This window comes from Desmodus rotundus, chromosome 9 (genome assembly GCF_022682495.2).
Source record: "Desmodus rotundus isolate HL8 chromosome 9, HLdesRot8A.1, whole genome shotgun sequence".
Taxonomy (NCBI): Eukaryota; Metazoa; Chordata; class Mammalia; order Chiroptera; family Phyllostomidae; genus Desmodus; species Desmodus rotundus.
The window spans coordinates 103354447-103371213 of record NC_071395.1 but is presented as its reverse complement, the minus strand read 5'-3'; the positions used below and the strand labels follow the sequence as shown (position 1 = coordinate 103371213).

Here is a 16767-nt window from a genome sequence, read left to right as displayed (position 1 = left end):
CAGTTTTCCAACTCTTTCAGCCCCTTGCCTGCCTGGACACACCTACCCATCGTTCTCAGTCCCCACAGAGAGTCCACAACCTTCTGTTTAAAGACTAGCATCCTTAAAGACCAGCACCCACACTCACCGCCTTGGCAATGTCCCAGAGAACCACCAGGGGCCCTGGGAAGACAATCGGCCCCGCCCAGCAGGAGCCACCTCACACCAAATCCTGATAAAGCCGTTCCTAGTCCACACACGCGCCCCTTCACAGCAAAACTGGCCCAGGGTGTCAACCACACTTGCTCTCCTGGTTTCTTTGCCTCACACTTGAAACTCCACACAGTACCCCTTCCCAGGAAGCCACTTCCTGGCCCTTCTGTGCCCCTTCTGTAGCCTCTCTGAAGCCTTGGGTGTGCCTTCAAACCCTCTTCAAACCTTCTCCCAGCATCTGGGACCCCACAGCCCCTGGTTTCCCTCCTAATTCCACTGGCTCCTTCTCAAGTCTCCTCCACTAGTCACCTCCACTGTACCAGTGGTTCTCAGCAGCGGTGAATCACCCCCAGGGGACATTTGTCTGGGGACATTTTTGGTCGTCACCCCTGGGGAAGTGCTGTGGCATCTAGTGGGTGCAGGCTAAGGATGCTCTGGACGCCCCACCACACAGAATGGTCTGGTCCCGGGTGTCAGTAGAGGGGAGGTTGGGACGCTGCCCTAAAGGATGGGAGCTGCAGAACTTTGTGCTGGGCTCCCCTCTTCCTGTGTGCCTCCCCCCATGGCACCATCTGTCTGCTCATGGTGATGCCCAGGGTACCCCAGGCTCCGCAGACCCAGTTCCGTACCTCCCATGCCCCCATACAGCATCTTTACTGGCACAGCCCACAGGCTCAGCTCAGTATGGAGCACTTGATCCACCGGGACTCCAGAAACCTGAAGTTTGCCCTTGACTCCTCCCTTTCCCTCACTTTGATATCCAACCTGTCAGAAAGTTGTTTCAGCTTCCCAAACGTCACCTGCTACCACCTTGTCCATGCCATCAACCCCTGCTGCCTGGACAACCACACACACAAACCTGCCCAGTCTCCACTCTCGCCTCCTACAGTCCATTCTCCACCCAGCAGCTGTGGCCATGATTTTAAAATGTAACCGAGATCACGTCTCTCCCCTCCTTAGCACCTCTCATGGGTTCCCACCACCCTGGAATCAAATCTATGGACGTGGTTATCTGGTCCTCCCTCTCCAGACCCATCTCCTCTCCCTCCTTCCTCCCGTGTCAAGCCACAGGGCCTTCTGCAGAGAACAAGCCACGCCCACCCTTTCGAGGCCTTTGCACTAGCTGGTCCTTCTGCCTGGAGCTCCTTCTCTCCCTTCCTGTGGCTGCTCCCTTCTCGCCCTTCAGGTCTGAGCTCAAATGTCACCAACATCTGCTCCTCAGTGAGGCCCTCTCTGACTATTTTTCCCCTCTAGGGAACCCCTCCCTCCGACTTAAAGGCAATCCCATTCCCTGGGTGCTTACTGCCATCCCAGGTGGTGCGGGTGACGGAATTCCCTGTTTAGGGTAAGATCCTGAGGGCAGGAAGCTTAACTCTCCTCTCAGCCCACATCCCAGATCCTAGAGCCACAGTAAGTGCTCATCAGCATTTACTGCACAAGTGGCTGAGTCACCCGGGAGCACCCTGAGGGCAGGGGTTCCATCTCAGACTGAGAGCTCCTTTCCTCTGGCTGGTGGCCCACTTGCTACTCCGCACTCAGCACTCACCTCTGTCCTCAGAGCAAACCGGGTGAACACAGCAAGTCCGGGGGTGAGCCTGCCTATCGCTGAAGACCTAGGGACCCGGGCAGGAGACAGCAGGGCCCTCCAGGAGAATTTTAATGTCAGAGTGAGGTGGTGACAAGGGTGCCCCTTTGAGACTGAACCAGGTAGGTGACCTTGGGCAAGTCAAGCCCCCTCACTTGGCATCAGTGTTCCCTGCTGCTAAAACAAGAGGTGAACTAGCTGGTTTCCAAGGTCGCATCCAGCTCAAGTGCTGGGTCTGTGGCTGCAGGGACATGTCACACCTTCCCTCCCCTCTTGCATAGGCAATGTCTCTGAAAGAGACTGAGGGATGAGGGGGCCACCCAGGAGAGGCTGGATGCGTGTGGACAGATAGCATCTAGCTGGCAATCAGCACCCCGATCAGACCAAGGGCTCCAAGCTGACTTGAGGACCCCTCTCCTGACTCCCAGGCCATGGCACCGAGGGGGCAAGTGAAATCGGACTCTGGCCAAGGTGGGAGTGGAAGCCCCTGGCCACCAGACCTGATCAGTGAGTGGGAATGGACCAGGTCCTCTCCCTGCCCCAGAAACACTGTGTGTGGCTGGGCTTCCAGGGGCCACCCAGAGCTGGGGCATGGGCTACCTGGTGGGCAGGAGGAGCAGTTCTCAAAGGCCCTCCAAGGGACCCAAATGTTGAGCTGAAAGGATTTGTTGGCACCTGGTTCCCCTCCCTGAGCCTCCTAGGTCATACCTCTTGGTTACCTGCCATCTTGCTGGCTCTCCTTGTTGGCCTCCATCCCCCCACCCTTCCTTTCAAGGTGCAGTCTGTCTCTGGCTCTCTCCTGCCATGAGCCTGCACCCTGGCTTCCAGTGCCCTCACACACCCTGATGGACAAGTGCCCTCCCTGGGGGGCCTCCGTCCTGAGTGCCACACCCTCGGCACCTCAGTCCCCAGGACACCTCCACCCTTGGGCTCCACAAGGGCCCAAGGGAACCTCTTGGCTTCCTTTCCCCATACCTGTCCCTCTGGGGCCAGTGGCTCAGGGGACCCACCACCTCATAGCCCAAGCAGAGACCCCAGGGGCCAGTGTTGCCTCCCCCATCCTCCCTCACCTTCCAGCCATCAGCAAGCCCAGGCCTTTCTTCCCCTTGAATCTTTCTAAGTTGCCCCTTGTCCTCAGCCCCGTGCCACAGTCTTGGTCAGCGCCTGCATCCTCGCGCACCCGGACAGCAGCAGGGGCACTGTTTCTTCCTGTCCCAGGCGCAGCACTTGCTTCCTGAGCCCACACTCCTCCCATTTAAAGCCCTCCTCCTGAGTGAAAAAGCCCCCCGTGCAGGCGCCCAAGACCCCACCTTGGCTCCTGCCTCTTGGCCTGGCTCCCAGCCACCCAGCACTCCCTCCCCACCCTTCTCCAGGCCGTCAGGAGGGCAACGCTGTGCTCACCTACTGGGTGCCATTGCCCAGGGTGCCGCCGTCATAGCAGTCCGGCACTAGAAACTGTTATGCAACCGAGCTATTTCTGCTCGTCAGGAGCCCCAGCAGGGCAGGACTGGCCTGGCTCCCTCATCACGAAATCCCCAGAACCTCAACTGAGCATCAGGGCGGGCCACGCCCTCAGTCATCACCCACAGACTGGGTGAGGGCGCAGAGGAGCCAGCCCTGCCTGGACGACCATCTCACTTCACCCTCAGCCCCTGGAGTAGAATGACATCGTCCCCATCCGACAGAACAGAAAGGTGGGGGCTCAGAAGCTAAGAGACCTTATGCCCAGAGCCTATGCTTGATAAGTGGCTGGGCAGGAATTCCAAATCTGTATGACTTCAAAGCTTATGCTCTTTCCAGGTCCAAGACCCCTAGAAGGCAGGCTGGAACACTCAAGTAAAAGCAGGAAGCGGAATAGCGGCTGCCCTGTGCCAGGCACCGAGTAAACCCATCTCATCCAATCTGCAACAACAGACGTGTGAGCTAGGGATTATTATCAGTTCCATTTGCAGATGAGGAAACTGAGTCCTGGGCAGGTGCGTCACCCGAGCTTCCCTGGCAATTCATGTTGCAGCCAAGAGGCAAGTACAGGTTATGATAACCGCTCTGCTCAGCTTTGCCTTCGCTGCTCAGAGGCACAGCGGGGGGCTGCCTCTCCTCCCTCCACCTCAGCCAGGGCGCCAGCCTGGAATAGAGGTTCAGTTGCCCAGACCACCCAGGGGCCCCACCATCTCCCCTTCGGACCCTCCACCCCCAGGTCCAAGCCCCCTTCATCTCTCACCTTGATCTCTATGGCAGCTCTTAACTGGTCCTCTTGCCTCCGCTTTAGCTCTAATGCACTCCCCAGGAAGCCACACGAAACAGGCCCCAGGGCTTTCAGTTGCTCTCAGGATAAAGACTAAAATGTTTTCTGGCTTTGAAAAGGCTGACCTCTGCTTTCTTTGGGGGCCTCAGCCCCCCTAAGAGAATCACCCTGGCCTTGCTCCCTCATTTTCCATGAACCCTAGCAGTCATTTTTGGGGTGACCTGCCAACCAAGGGCTGGTTTTGTCAGTATTCCAAGCACAACTTGATCAGACCCATTGCACAGAACAGACGTCTTTTTCACGTGTGTGCTTTAGGTCCCCCAGAAGTTCTTCCTAGCATCTAACTTCTCCCCATCCTGCTGCAGCCTCAGCTGGCTCTCTTTGGCTCCAGACACTGCAGGGTAAGAAGCTGGAGAGTTCTTCTGGATTCAGCTTCCATCCACCTTCACCTCATTCCACCAGCCATCTTACCTTCCCCTTCTTGGTGAGGACCTGCTTATAATACAACCAGCCTTCTCTCCTGATATTGCTGAAGGTTGCGTCCGAGAGGTCAGAGGTCGAGTGTCGCTTAGAAGCAGCGTCAGCATCCTCGGAAGTGCCCCAGCTGTCCAAGGACTGAAACAAGACCACAGAGGGCAACTTGAGGTGGCTCCCACAGTGCCAGCGTCTCAGGAACCCCACGGAGCCCTCACAGCCACAGGCGCCTGGCGTATGCCTGTGCTGAGCTCTGCTGTGCTGTGTGGCCTCATGGCCTTGCTTGCCCTCCCTGGACCTCTGGGTTGAGGTCATGAGACAGGTACTGGGGAAGCCAGAAAGGAGGAAAGGCTCTGATCTGCAGACCTCGGCCTCACCTCGCCAGAAAAGCCAATTGAGAGCCTTGCTTAATTTTATAGACTTGAAGGAATTAAGGAAACAGAGGAAGTGATTGTCTAAACACCGAGTTAAATAAACAGAGGAAGTCAGAACATCAATAAAGACTAAATTAGCAGAGCAGGTAGCCATGTCCACAAAGAGTTAAACGGAGGAAGTGATAGTTTCAGCAGGACTCCAGCCACAGAGGTGATATGTCAAGGTGACATGTTAAGTTAGCAGAGGAAGTTAGAAGGAGTAGGCCAGGTGACAATATCATCAAGGTGTTAAACAAACTAAAGATATTGGGAGTTTAAAATCAAGATGGCTCTTCCTGTCCATCCACAATCAAGGAGGTAAGGCCACTGCAGAGCTGACCCGCGGTTTCCCCAGGTCCTGAGGCCAGAAACTCTAGCTTCCTCACCACCCTCAACCCTGTGTCCCTCCACTCCTTTCCAATGGCCCTGGCCCCTGGAGACACCACTCTAACACTGGCCAAGTGCCTCCCCAGTCCCATGGTGTAGGCACCTACAGAGATCAAGCAGCGCACAAACCAGATAAAACCCCCGTCCCATCCGCATGGAGCTTATGTCCCAGCTGGGAGACAGGCAGGGAGGGAGGTGGATGCATGAATTACAGAACACGAAGAACGTTCAGGAGAAAAACAAAGCAGTGAAGGGAGGCATAAAATGTCAGGGGTGGAGGCTGAAATTTCATGGAAGGCCTAAAAACACCTGATGGAAGTGAAAAAAGCGAGTCCTTCGGTCAGGGCGGGGAGCCATGGAAGAAGCATTCCAGACAGGGAGCAGCGGGTGCAAAGGCCTTGGCTGGGAGGGTGCATGGTGTCTGTCAGTGACAACAGAGCCCATGGAGGAAGGTGGGTCACATGGCTGACATGGGGGCGAGTGGGTGCAGGGAGAAAGGAGAGGGCAGGAAGCGAAGGAGCCCATTTCAGATGACAGAGGTCATAGGCCTGGACCCCACGCCAAGGCCCTGCTCAGCACTCCGACACCCTCGCCCCCCAACACACTCGCCACTCACCCCATCAGTGAAGAAGCTTCGAAGCATCCGCAAGCTGGGTACTCGGTTTGGCAGACGCCTGGGGAGCAAGGACCAAGAGTGAGGAACATGGAAAGCAGCACTAGGACCTGAACCGCCACCCTTTCCAATCCCCCAGGCTCAAAGGCCTTCTAGGGAGGAAGCTCACTGCCGTGATGTAGAGGAAGGACCCCAGGGCTGGGAGCCACACCACGGCCTGGTCAAGCCCGTTGTGATGGACCTGACTGCATCCTCACCGAAGAGCCTTGCCCTCGTCCCGGAAGGCATTGAGCCCGTCGTCGCAGGACTTGGAGCGTTCCGTGGTGATGGCCAACAGGTAGGAGGAGCGCCGGCGGCTGGCCTTGATACTGCCTGCAAAACCACCACATTGGTCCACAGGGTCAGTGGGGGCCGTGGGCCAGGGGCTTCCCCTGAGCCCTCCAGTCTGGGCAGGGCCAGAAGGAGCTGAAGCCAGCCAGAAGAGGTCAGACATCAGGTAGCAGACCCAACAGAGACAGTGGGGGCCAGACAGCAAAGGGAAGGGCGGGGCGGGGGTCTGGGGGTGGGGAGCACTCACTGCAGTCCCGGGAGTAATGGCGGCCGAGGGCAAAGGTGAAGGTTGGGGAGGATGGGCTGGTGCCCAGGACGGGAGCCGAGTTCATGGCACTGGAGACCACAGCGGAGGCAGGGACATGCTTGGCTTGTAAGTCAATGCTGGGGCTGGTGGGCTCATCTATGAGAATGGAGGGAGTGGTAGATGAAGGTGGCAGAAAGCTGAGCCTGCTTGTCCCCCACCCCCAGACTTGCTCCAGGCCCAGCCCACATCCCCCAAGCCCCTCAACTCTCCAGCGTTCTGCTGGCAACATGCCCATGGCCAAGGGTGCCCCACCAACCAGACTAGTCATGGAGGCTTGGCCCCTGCCTCCCCCATCACACGAGGGGCACCAGGCAAGGGGTTCAGCCAGCCTTCTTAGACCAGGCTCCTGCAAGCAGGGACTGTGTCTCCCCCACCAGACTGGGAGCTTCTGAGGATAAAGACAATCTCCTGCGTTAGCTGGGGGCTCCTTGAGGGCAGGAGCTGTGTCCCCCCAAGATGGGGAGTACTTTGAAAGTAAGGATTTTACCTCCATGTCGGACTAGGAGCTTACTGAGACTGTGCCTGCCCGCTCACACTGAAGGACTGAGGGCCAGCTGCGGGCATCCAGGCCGGTTCTCCTCTCCCTCCCTCCCTCCCATCGCTGCACTACAGTGAGCTCCCCACCGGCAGCTCCAGCGACCATTTCTCTGCTCCTGGCCCCCAGCCCCACGACCTTTCATCGGGTCTTTCTCCCAAGTCCCCAGCCCCAGCCCAGCCCAGCCCAGCCCGCTCCCTCATAGGTGCCTCATATTCAGCAAAGCCTAAACCTTTTCCTGCTTCACTCCCTCTCCTTCCCAAATGCAGGTGAGGCATCACCCTCCAGCGAGGCAAGAAACCTGGGAATCACCCGCTTCTCCACTCTCTTGCCTTTCCCTTATCCAACCTCTGTTGTAGAGGCAGCAAGCTTTCAGTATTCCGTCTGCTCTCAGGATCAAGCACACACTCCCTAGCGTCTGCCAAGCCCCTCCAGACCCATTCTGATGACCTGGAAGGACATCCTGTCCCTAACGCTTCAGTCCTTACATATTCCAGTCTCTCTCCCCCTGAACTTTCTGCCCCTAGCTAGCTCCTTGTCACCCTTCAATGCTTAGCCAAAATCTCCTTTCTCCAAGGTTCTCTCCTTGGCCACCCCATGCCCCTGTCTAGGCTATGTGGTCCTTCTCTGTCTCCTAGAGCTCCCCGTATGCCCGTCACACACCCATCCCACTGGATTGCTCTTGTCTGATCACATATCCCTCTATTGGGCTACATGCTCCAGGAGAGCACAGAGCCTGGCACTGTGCCTGATACAAATGCTTGTCGGATGGATGGAAGGTTGGAGAGTAGATGGAAAGAACAAAGAGTGAAAGGAACAAAGGGAGGACAGAAGGATGAAAAGACTGATGGAAAAATGCAAAGGGAGAAAGAAATGAACAAAGGAAGGAAGGAAGAAGGAAAAGAAGGAAGGAAAAATGGATGGATGGATGGATAGATGGATGGATGGATGGATGGAGAAACAGTCTGATCCCATCAGCACCCAACCGGAAGTTTTGCCCATGGTGACAGGTGGATGGGGTACAACAGGGCACAACCAGGTCTCCCGAGGCAGCCTCCTGCACCATCACTCACCAATGAAGGGGATAGAAGCCAGAGAGTCTTCTGTAGTGGCCAAAGGGGCCATCTTCCTACCCAGGCGTTCCCCTCGCCCAGTGGTCTCTGGGTCTGAGGACTCGTCACCAAACCCGCGGTTCATCTGTTTTGCAGGGGGCAGCTGGACCTTGCGGCCTGTCGGAGGCTTCTGCCTCAGGACCACCTCGTCTCGACGATCCTCGGTGGGAGGCTCCAGAGCCCGGGAACTGGGTTCTGGCTGGACAACCCTGGGTGGTTCGGAGGCCTCTGGTAGGAACGGTGCAGAGGACTGGGCCAAGTTGAAGGTGGGAAGCCCCCCAAAGGATGAGTCCCGGTAGGAGAGTGCATGCAGGAGGCCAGTCCGGCGCTGGAATGATGGGCTGTAGCTCCGATACCCGATGTACCCCATGTCGTCCAGGCCCTGCAGACCAGGCGGGGGTGGGGCCTGGGGTCCGGGCAGGTCCCTGGATGGGCAGGCAGGAGTGCGGGTGGATGGATGCTGGGAAGCCCAGCCACAGCGCTCGAAGTGAGGTGACACCAGTGTCCCCGGCCCCAGTGCCTCAGCTGAGTGGGTGGCCCGGCTCAGGTAGTCGTCTGAGCGAGCTCGGTGCCAGCCCTCCTGGCCCAGCTGGCTCAAGGCACCCTGGGAGGTGGAGCAGGGCCATGGGTGGTGGGTAGTCATGTCCTCCAACCGGTCCTGGGAGGCACTGCGGGCCCGAGGGGGCATAGCAGGGCACCGTCTCTCCCCCGCCCTGCGGGGTACCTGGTTCGACAGCCAGTGTGACAAGGCCTGCTGGCACTCCAGTCTGCTGGGGGGCGCCCGGCTGCCAGGCTCCGGGAAGGCACGAGGTGTTCGGGGCTCTGAGGGAAGGCGGGGGAAGGCACCAGGGCTGGGGCGGGGCTGGCTCATCCCCAAGGAAGAGTTGTCCAAATGGGCGCGGGCAGCAGATGGGATGCGGGTTCCCGGGTCACTCCAGGCAGCAGGACTCCGGGGGTCACTGGGCAGTGCTGAGAGGGGCTCAGGCACCATAGTGGCCCAGGTGGAGACCCGGGCTGGCGGGGCATAGGTCTTTCGAGGGTAGCAGATTGGGGGTGGCTCTGGGATGCTCCGGGCCTCTCCAGAATATGGCTCGTTCCCCTTCAGGTAGGCATCCTGGGAGTAGGCCTGGCGGGGGACAGAGGAAAGTAAGCTGGGCTGGACAGGTCCCACAGGGCAGAGCTATGGCGGGGCTGCTGCCTTGGGAGTTCAGGATGACAGAGAAGGGGGTTGAAAGGAGAGGACCAAGCAGGGGGGTCCTGAGTAGTGGGAGTAGGAGGGCATGCTCCAAAGAAGGTGGGGTAGGGGACACAAATAAGAGACCTGCGAGAGCCTCTCTCTTTCTTTCTCTCTCTCTCTCTCTCTCTCTCACACACACACACACACACACACACACACACACACACACACACACACAAATACTGGAGAAAGAGCCAGGATTCCTCTAAGACTTATGACAAGGACTGCCTTTAGCCACAGACATTTCAACATCTGATTTCTGGGGTCCTCCCCCAATGCTGGCCTCAGCTGCTGCCCTGCTTCCTTATGTCCAACAGTGCCCACAGCCCCTCAGGCGGAGCTGGGAAATCCCACCAGAGACAGGTCAAGGTGGCAGATGACAGAAGGAAGCCGGCTAAGGGGTGTGTCTAAGGGGAGGCTGGAATGCCCAGCTGTCCCACCATTGCCTGGATGGGGAGGGGGGTGGGCAGAGAGGGGGGCCTGGCTCTTGGGCCCCTGTGAGGAGGAACTAACTCACCTCCTGCTCCCTCTGGGTCAGGTTGGAGGAGGGGCCAGACTGGCTGAGGGGCCTTGGGCCACCTTCTGCCACCAGAGGCCTGGAATTTGGCTCTGGGAGCTGAGGCTGACGCTGCATTGCTGAGGAGTGACAGGGCCGGTGCCGGGGCCAGCCAAAAAAGGAGGCAGCCCCCGGGGACAGCGGCCTTGTGGCCCTGCCCTAGCCTGGCCCTTGATGGGGTGCCTGGGGGTCTACCTCAGGGTGAAGTACCAAAGGGTGGGAGAGTGACACCAAACACACACACACACACACACACACACAGGAGACACAGGAAAATACACACCCAGAGACACACACATACATAGTGAAACACAATGAGACACACACACAAATAACTGCACCTCCAGTCCCGGCACATACGTCATGTGATGAAAATGAGCTAAACCACACCCCCGCACACTCAGCCCCCTTTGGGCCAACACAGCCGGCCAGGGACGCACATACCTCTCCTTCCTGCCATCCTGCCGGCTCCCCGGGCTCCCGCAATCACACCAGTGGCGGCAGCATCCCGCAGGCCTCCACCCTCCCCCGCCCTGCTAACCCCTCTGACCACCTCGGCAGCTCTGGCCTCCGTTGCCCCCCACCCCCAGTCTGCCCTCCCTGCGGCTGCCTTTGGCCCCCACCGGCTCTTTCGGCTGGCCGGAGGAGGAGGGAGGGAAGGATGGGTGTGGAGGGCCCTCGCAGCAGCGTCGGCGGTGGCGTCAGCGGCTGCCTCAGCCCCATTGGCCTCCAGCCTTGGCTCCCAACCACAGGAATGCCTGGGCCCCACCCTCTAGCCGGCAGGGATGGGGGTGCCAGAGGAGGCCCCCAAATGCTGACATCTGGGCCTGCCCCCCACCCCAGCCTGGGTAGCAGAGTTCCAAGCCGCCTCCCTCCCCATTTCATGCCCCCCACCAGCTGAAGAGGGGGTGGGAGGACAAGCCCTAGGTCCTACCCTGTCACCCTGTCCCATAACTTGCCCAGCCTCAGCCTGGGGGTGTATGGGCAGGGCCTTTGAGACTTTGGGGGAGGCATGCACCTCTCTGGACCCTCATCCTTGCCTCCCTCTCGCCAGGAAGAGCAAGGGGACAGTTGAGGTCAGGGGGTGGAGGTTCCCGGAGGGGCATGGTGCCAAGCAGGGCACTATGATTACAGTAATTATGAGAACACATCCAGGGCAGAAGCCAACACAGTGGCTCTCGGGGCCTCCTGGGCCTGGCACTCAGCCTCCCCTGGGGGGCAGTGGCCTTGGGGGCGAGTAAGCTGGCACCTGGTTGTGACCCATGAGACCAGGGAACTGGGCACTGGACAGAGAGAACTACCTCAGGCTCTGGGTCAGGGCCGGGAGGGGGCACAGAGAGAGACGGTGCGTGCATGTGTGTGTGTGTGTGTGTGTGCACAGCGTGTGGGGTAAACAAGTACACGTGTGACGCGTGCAATGTCCACGGCATCTGCTGTGCCCAACGCTGAGTGCCAGGTGGGCTGAGGGGCCTGTGTGGGGAGGCGAGTTTGCAGGGCCTGATGTGATTGAGTAAGGTTTGGTTACTGTGATGCTGGGGAGTGCTGGCACCTGGGTTGGGCTGGAGCTGCGATGTTTGGGGGCACCCCTGTTGTGACGTCAGCGACTGCTCACGTGTGGTAGCGAGAAGCTCAAGGACCAGTGTGATGCACGGTAGGTGTGCTGCGCTGTGGGGAATGGAGACCCCGAGGGCAGTGCAGGGCTGTGCGACGTTTCTGGTGCCTTGTGCAATCTGAGGGGTGTGTGCGGCAGTGGCGCCTGTGCGCAGCATGGAGAGGTTGTGTGTGTGGCACGCGTGTGCCTGCTGTCACGTGTCTGTGTGTCACGTACCGCAGTGTAGGGCGTGCAACGTGAAAGAGTGCCGAGGGGTTATGTTGTGTGGCTGCGTGGCTGGTGTGTTCTGCTTGTGTATGGAGTAGGGAATGGTGGGTTGTGTGAACTAGAGCATAGGACAGTAGGGTGGGGTGTGCTGTGTGTGTGGACACAGCTACAGGAGACACACTCACTTGGGGCTGCAAGAAGGTGTGGGTAACAGGGTTCTCACGGGAGTCAACAAGAACGTGCCAGTCTGGCAGGGCCCGCTGGGTCACCCTCCTTCCAGACTCCCTGGCAGGAATCCTGTCTGCCAAGGCTGGTGCCTTCCCCTCCCCCAACACACCAGCCCTGAATGAAGCAACAACCAGTCCCAGCCCAGGGTTGGGCCCGGCATCCCTGATTGGGCAATGCCAGGCTGGTGCTGCCCCCCCCCCAACTCTCTTCTCTACCTCCCAGAGGGGCAGACACAGGAGGGAGGCCCAGGGGGAAGGCTACATCCTGTCCCCAGGCTCCAGGGTTCTCCACCTCAGAGTGCAGGGCAGGACTCACCAGCTGGAGGATGTCTTCGTCCCTGGGCATGATGGAGAGCTCCAGAGTATCATCGCTACAGAGACAGGGCAGGGGGTCAGGCCCGGCTGAGGCAACAGGGTCTGGGAGAACAGGGATTCTGGTCTCCAGGGCACCCCCAGGGCCAAGGGGATGGGTGCACAGGGACTCCGTGACTGGGCAGGAGCTATTATGGGAGAGGGAGGCAGGGGGCGCTCACCTGTTCTGGATCAGAGCTATGACCTGGGAGTAGGTCTTCCCAATGACGCTCTCCCCATTCACCTTCACCAGCCGATCTCCTGGGGACAAGGGGCAGGGCCAAGTGTGAGCGGGCCAAGGTACATCAATGGTCCCACCTGAGAACCCTGTTACCCAGAATGGATGATAGCAGGTGACAGCAGCCTCCCTAACACCTGGGTCCAAGAATCCCATCCTAACCAGAGGGTAGGGAGAAGAGGCCCAGAGGGGTGCAATGAGCTTGATAACTGGGACAGCTCACCTGTGCGAAGCCCCGCCCTGTGGGCAGGGCCCTCATCCTTCACATTCTTGACAAAGATGGTATCCATGGGCTCCAGGCGGTGCCGGGGGGAGGGTCCTGGTGGGCATCAGCAGGTTAGCTGGGGGGGCCCTGCTGAAGGTCACACCCATGCACAGCTACACACACTCAGAGAATAACCACACTCACACACACACAAACAGAGCCCCACATGTTCACAGGGGCACAGGGGCACAGGATCAGACAGGAAGACACACTCCCGGGAGCAAGAAAACCTACACAGATGCAGAGCTGCTCCCTACGCAGCCCAGCATTGTGTTAGGAAGTAGACTCAAAAGGGCAGAGAGGCATGGTTCTTCCCCTTCGCAGCTCATTGTCTGGTGCGACAGACACACACACACGAGTCACAAGGCAGAGGAAAGGGTAACATAAAAGAGGCTGTATCAAGCGTTGCAGGTATACCAGCAGGGAGAGACACTCCCACACGCAGAGAATGTCCACACCCACAGACCAGGGAGGCTGCAGGAAGGCCCTGAAGCTCACAGACACCCAACTCCCACACCTCTGACATCACACTACACCCAGCAATACTCTTCTGCTACCATCTCCCTCAGAGAAATGGGCCTGTTCTAGTCAGCTGGCTCCTCCCTCACCACAGGCCTCTGTAATAAGGACGCAGAAAGACAGTGTCCCTGTGGCTTCCCAGCAGAAACCCCAGGAGCAGAGAAGGAAGAAGGCTGCCTGTTCAAGGAGTTCTGCCTCGAATACTCTGGGGAGCCTGGGCGCAAGTCAGGGATCCTTTGAAATAGCAAGGGCGGCAGCCAGGGGATGCAGACTCATATCCACGAGGATAGCCCTTGGTCAGCTGCACGCCCCCGCAGCCCCCAGGCCCTGCAGCCCCTGTGTGTGCCTTAGTCTAGGCTGGGAGTAACTCCAGGGCACGGGCCAGGTCTCAGAAACCCATCTGCTCCCCGGGGAACCACCTCTAATGTGAAACGGAAAGGCCCAGAGGGAGACCGAAGTGAGGGAAGAAAGGGAAGGTAGACAGAGCGTGAGCAGATGTCCAGAGTGGCCACACAGAGAAGGGCAAGGACAGGAACAGCAGTCGAGGCTGAGGGGCACAGCAAAATCCAGGCTGACTTGGGGGAGAGGGAGAGAAACAGAAGCTGGAGGACGAATCCCAGCTCGGCCCCAGCCCCTGGGGCCCACCCTTCGCCACCCCTTACCTCCTCCTCGGCCTCCATTCTCTTCCTCCTGCAGGGGACAGAGAGATGGGTGTTGGCCCTCGGTCCAGCCTCAGCAGCACGGAGGGAGGCCCGGCTCCACCTGGGCGGGCCCCTTTAATCTCCCTCACCCAACGGCCTACCCCCTTATCTTCTCCAAATAGCCATGCGCCTGGAGATAGCAGGAGGGGTGTCTTTGGGGACATCAAGTCCCAGGCAGGATTTCCCAATGACATGAGCTCTCTCTCATGCCGATCCTACCACATCAACACCACAGCCGTCTGAAAGCCCCCAATCCAGTGGGGGGACCCATGACCCCTTCCCTTGGGGAGCCCGAAACAAACATAGTAACACAGAGAGAGAGAACCCAGACAGACAGAGATAAGCAGGCATGACAAGTGCAAACAGCGGCTATCAGTTCTTAGAGGATGGGAGGGGAAGGCCTGAGTGGTGTCCCTCTGGGGGAGGGGCTTTTAGAAGGCTGGGAGAAGGCCTTCTGGGTGAGGGGAGTGGAGGGTGCGGGCGCTTGGTGTCAGAAATAAGCAATGATATGTAGGACTGCATCCGCTGAGGTGGAGAAGAAAGAAAGTCAACACCAGCAAGCCACAGAAGTCAGACTGAAGCATTCAAGTTTGAAATGAGAGAGAGAGGGAGCCAGTGACGGTTCTTGAGTAGGAGTGAGTGGTTGTGAAAATACAGTTGGAGAAGAGGCATCGAGGTGCAGGGCTAAGAAGCTGAGTCAAGGGGACCCATTAGGGAGGCCTCTGGGGTCACCCTGGTGAGGGGGAAGGGCACTGGATGTGGGGGGAAAACAGAAATGAAAGGAGAAGGTCAGAGAGACCAAACGGGCCCACAGGATGTGGCACTTTAGAGCAGGACCTGACCTTCGGTGTCCTCGTGTCTAACCCTCTCCGCAGATCGTCCATGCTACAGAGGACTTGCCAGGGCCACTCAGAGACTCAGTAGCAGAGCCATGGCTGGAAGCCAAGACTCTGGCACACCAGCCAGGACAGGAAGGCCTCTGGGCGCTGCTGGAGAGTCCCTCTGCCCTGGCCCTCCCACATGGGGTGCATGCCCACTGATAGGAGCTGGCAGCGCAGGGAGCGGGTGGCAGAGGCAGACAGATGCACTTAGATGGCTGAGCTCCCTGAAGGCTCCCAGTCCTGGGCAGGTTCTGGAAAGGGAATGGAGCCTGTCCCTGGCTTCCTCTGCCCTGGAGTCTGCCAGCGCCCCCTGTGAGCTGGGTCTCTCGGAGACAGGTCCGCTGCCCAGCCTAGGCCGCTCAGGCTGCTTTTGCCCTTGTCACCCCTCAGCAGGGACCCCTGAGAGAAGTTGGCAGGGGCCAGGAAGGAGGGGCGTTCTGGTAAAGGAGGGAAGAAAGGACCGAAGGCTCCAGGGAATTAGGGGGTCGTGTCGTTGGGCATCAAGGGATAGGGCAGTGCCCCTCCCACACACCATCAGCCCCCACTTACATTCGGAAGCATAGCTGCAGCCAGTGAGAATAGCGTGTGCAGCCCACTCGTCCCAGATTCAGACACGGCGAGGAGAGTTGCCCAGCCATGTACACGTGGTGTGTATTTATAGACACCGATATGCACACATGTGTGTACATGACCAGCACACCATGCGTGCACATGTGTCCACAAAGAGCCATGCAAGTTCACAAGCAAGGGCAGTGAAATCCAATGCCTCGGTTCTCTGGCAAGTGGGACCAAGTTCTCCAAGGGAGAGACCCCAAGAGCTGTGCAGGCTGGTTGGCGCCAGCCCTGGGGGAAGGGGAGAAATGGGTTCATTGACTCCAAAATAAATCTTTCTCTCCCTGGCTGGTGTGGCCCAGTGGATTGAGCATCGGCCTGCAAACCAAAGGGTTGCTGGTTCCACTGCCAGTCAGGGCACATGCCTGGGTTGCAGGCCAGGTGCCCAGGTAGGGGCATATAAGAGAGAAACATTGATGTTTCTCTCTCTCTCTCTTTCTCCCTCCCTTCCTCTCTGTCTAAAAATAAATAAATAAAATCTCTTAAAATATATATATACAAAATAAATCTTTCTCCTCCCCTGCTAGGAAAATTGGGGAAGGGAGCAGGGTCTTCTTGGGGAGCCCTGGTTCTTGCCTAGGCCCCCCATGTCTTCCTGCATAACTGCTTCACTTTCAGGGCCCCTTCCTCCCAGGGTGATTGTGGGTTGGGCTGAGCCGCCCTGGTTCCTGGACTCAGAGAACTTGACATTTATACGGGCTGGAAGGGCCCTTAAGGGCCAAGTAGAGAAGAGCCCACGGGTTACAGAAGGAAACATGAAGGCCAGGGACCCACGGGGAGTTGGGAGCTGTACCAGGGCCAGAAGCCAGGTCCCCTCCACCCCAGCCAGGGTTGTTTCCAGCCCCAGAGTGAGGTCGGCATGGGCCTGGGTGCTCTGGGAGGGGTTCCCAGGGTGTGTTAGGACAGACCCACTGAGAGCTCAGGCTGAGAGGGAGCAACAAACCCCACTCAGAAGTGGCCAGTGGACAAGGGGTCCCGGGACTGCATCTCTCTGAGCAGGTTGCTCCCCTTCCAGGGACCGTGAGTCTGAAGTGTGAGCTGGCATCCTGGCTCCCCGACCTCCAGGTCTCCTGTACTGAACCAGCCCCCCTACCCCCGCCTTCACCTGAGACAATGAAAATGACCCGGCCACAGAAAAAGGACTGTTAGGAGGAGACAGTACAAAGCA

The 16767-nt window shown here is 58.6% G+C and overlaps 1 protein-coding gene across 7 annotated transcripts in view; it reads right to left on the bottom strand.

Annotated features, from left to right (window-relative positions):
* Nucleotides 1-16767, bottom strand: part of ARHGAP23 (Rho GTPase activating protein 23) — a 75643-nt gene that overhangs the window by 26228 nt on the left and 32648 nt on the right. For 5 of the 7 annotated variants that reach the window (XM_053911009.2, XM_053911008.2, XM_053911011.2 and 2 more), the window contains exons 3-11: nucleotides 14068-14095; nucleotides 12845-12940; nucleotides 12566-12644; nucleotides 12349-12403; nucleotides 8155-9319; nucleotides 6487-6642; nucleotides 6167-6281; nucleotides 5913-5970; nucleotides 4494-4637 (exon numbers count right to left, since the gene is read on the bottom strand). In XM_053911009.2, coding sequence (XP_053766984.1) covers nucleotides 4494-4637; nucleotides 5913-5970; nucleotides 6167-6281; nucleotides 6487-6642; nucleotides 8155-9319; nucleotides 12349-12403; nucleotides 12566-12644; nucleotides 12845-12940; nucleotides 14068-14095 — 1896 coding nt within the window. Of the gene's footprint in view, nucleotides 1-4493; nucleotides 4638-5912; nucleotides 5971-6166; nucleotides 6282-6486; nucleotides 6643-8154; nucleotides 9320-10430; nucleotides 10541-12348; nucleotides 12404-12565; nucleotides 12645-12844; nucleotides 12941-14067; nucleotides 14096-15536; nucleotides 15752-16767 lie in introns of those variants that run through there. The other 2 variants (XM_071219373.1, XM_053911010.2) reach the window with 2 other exon arrangements.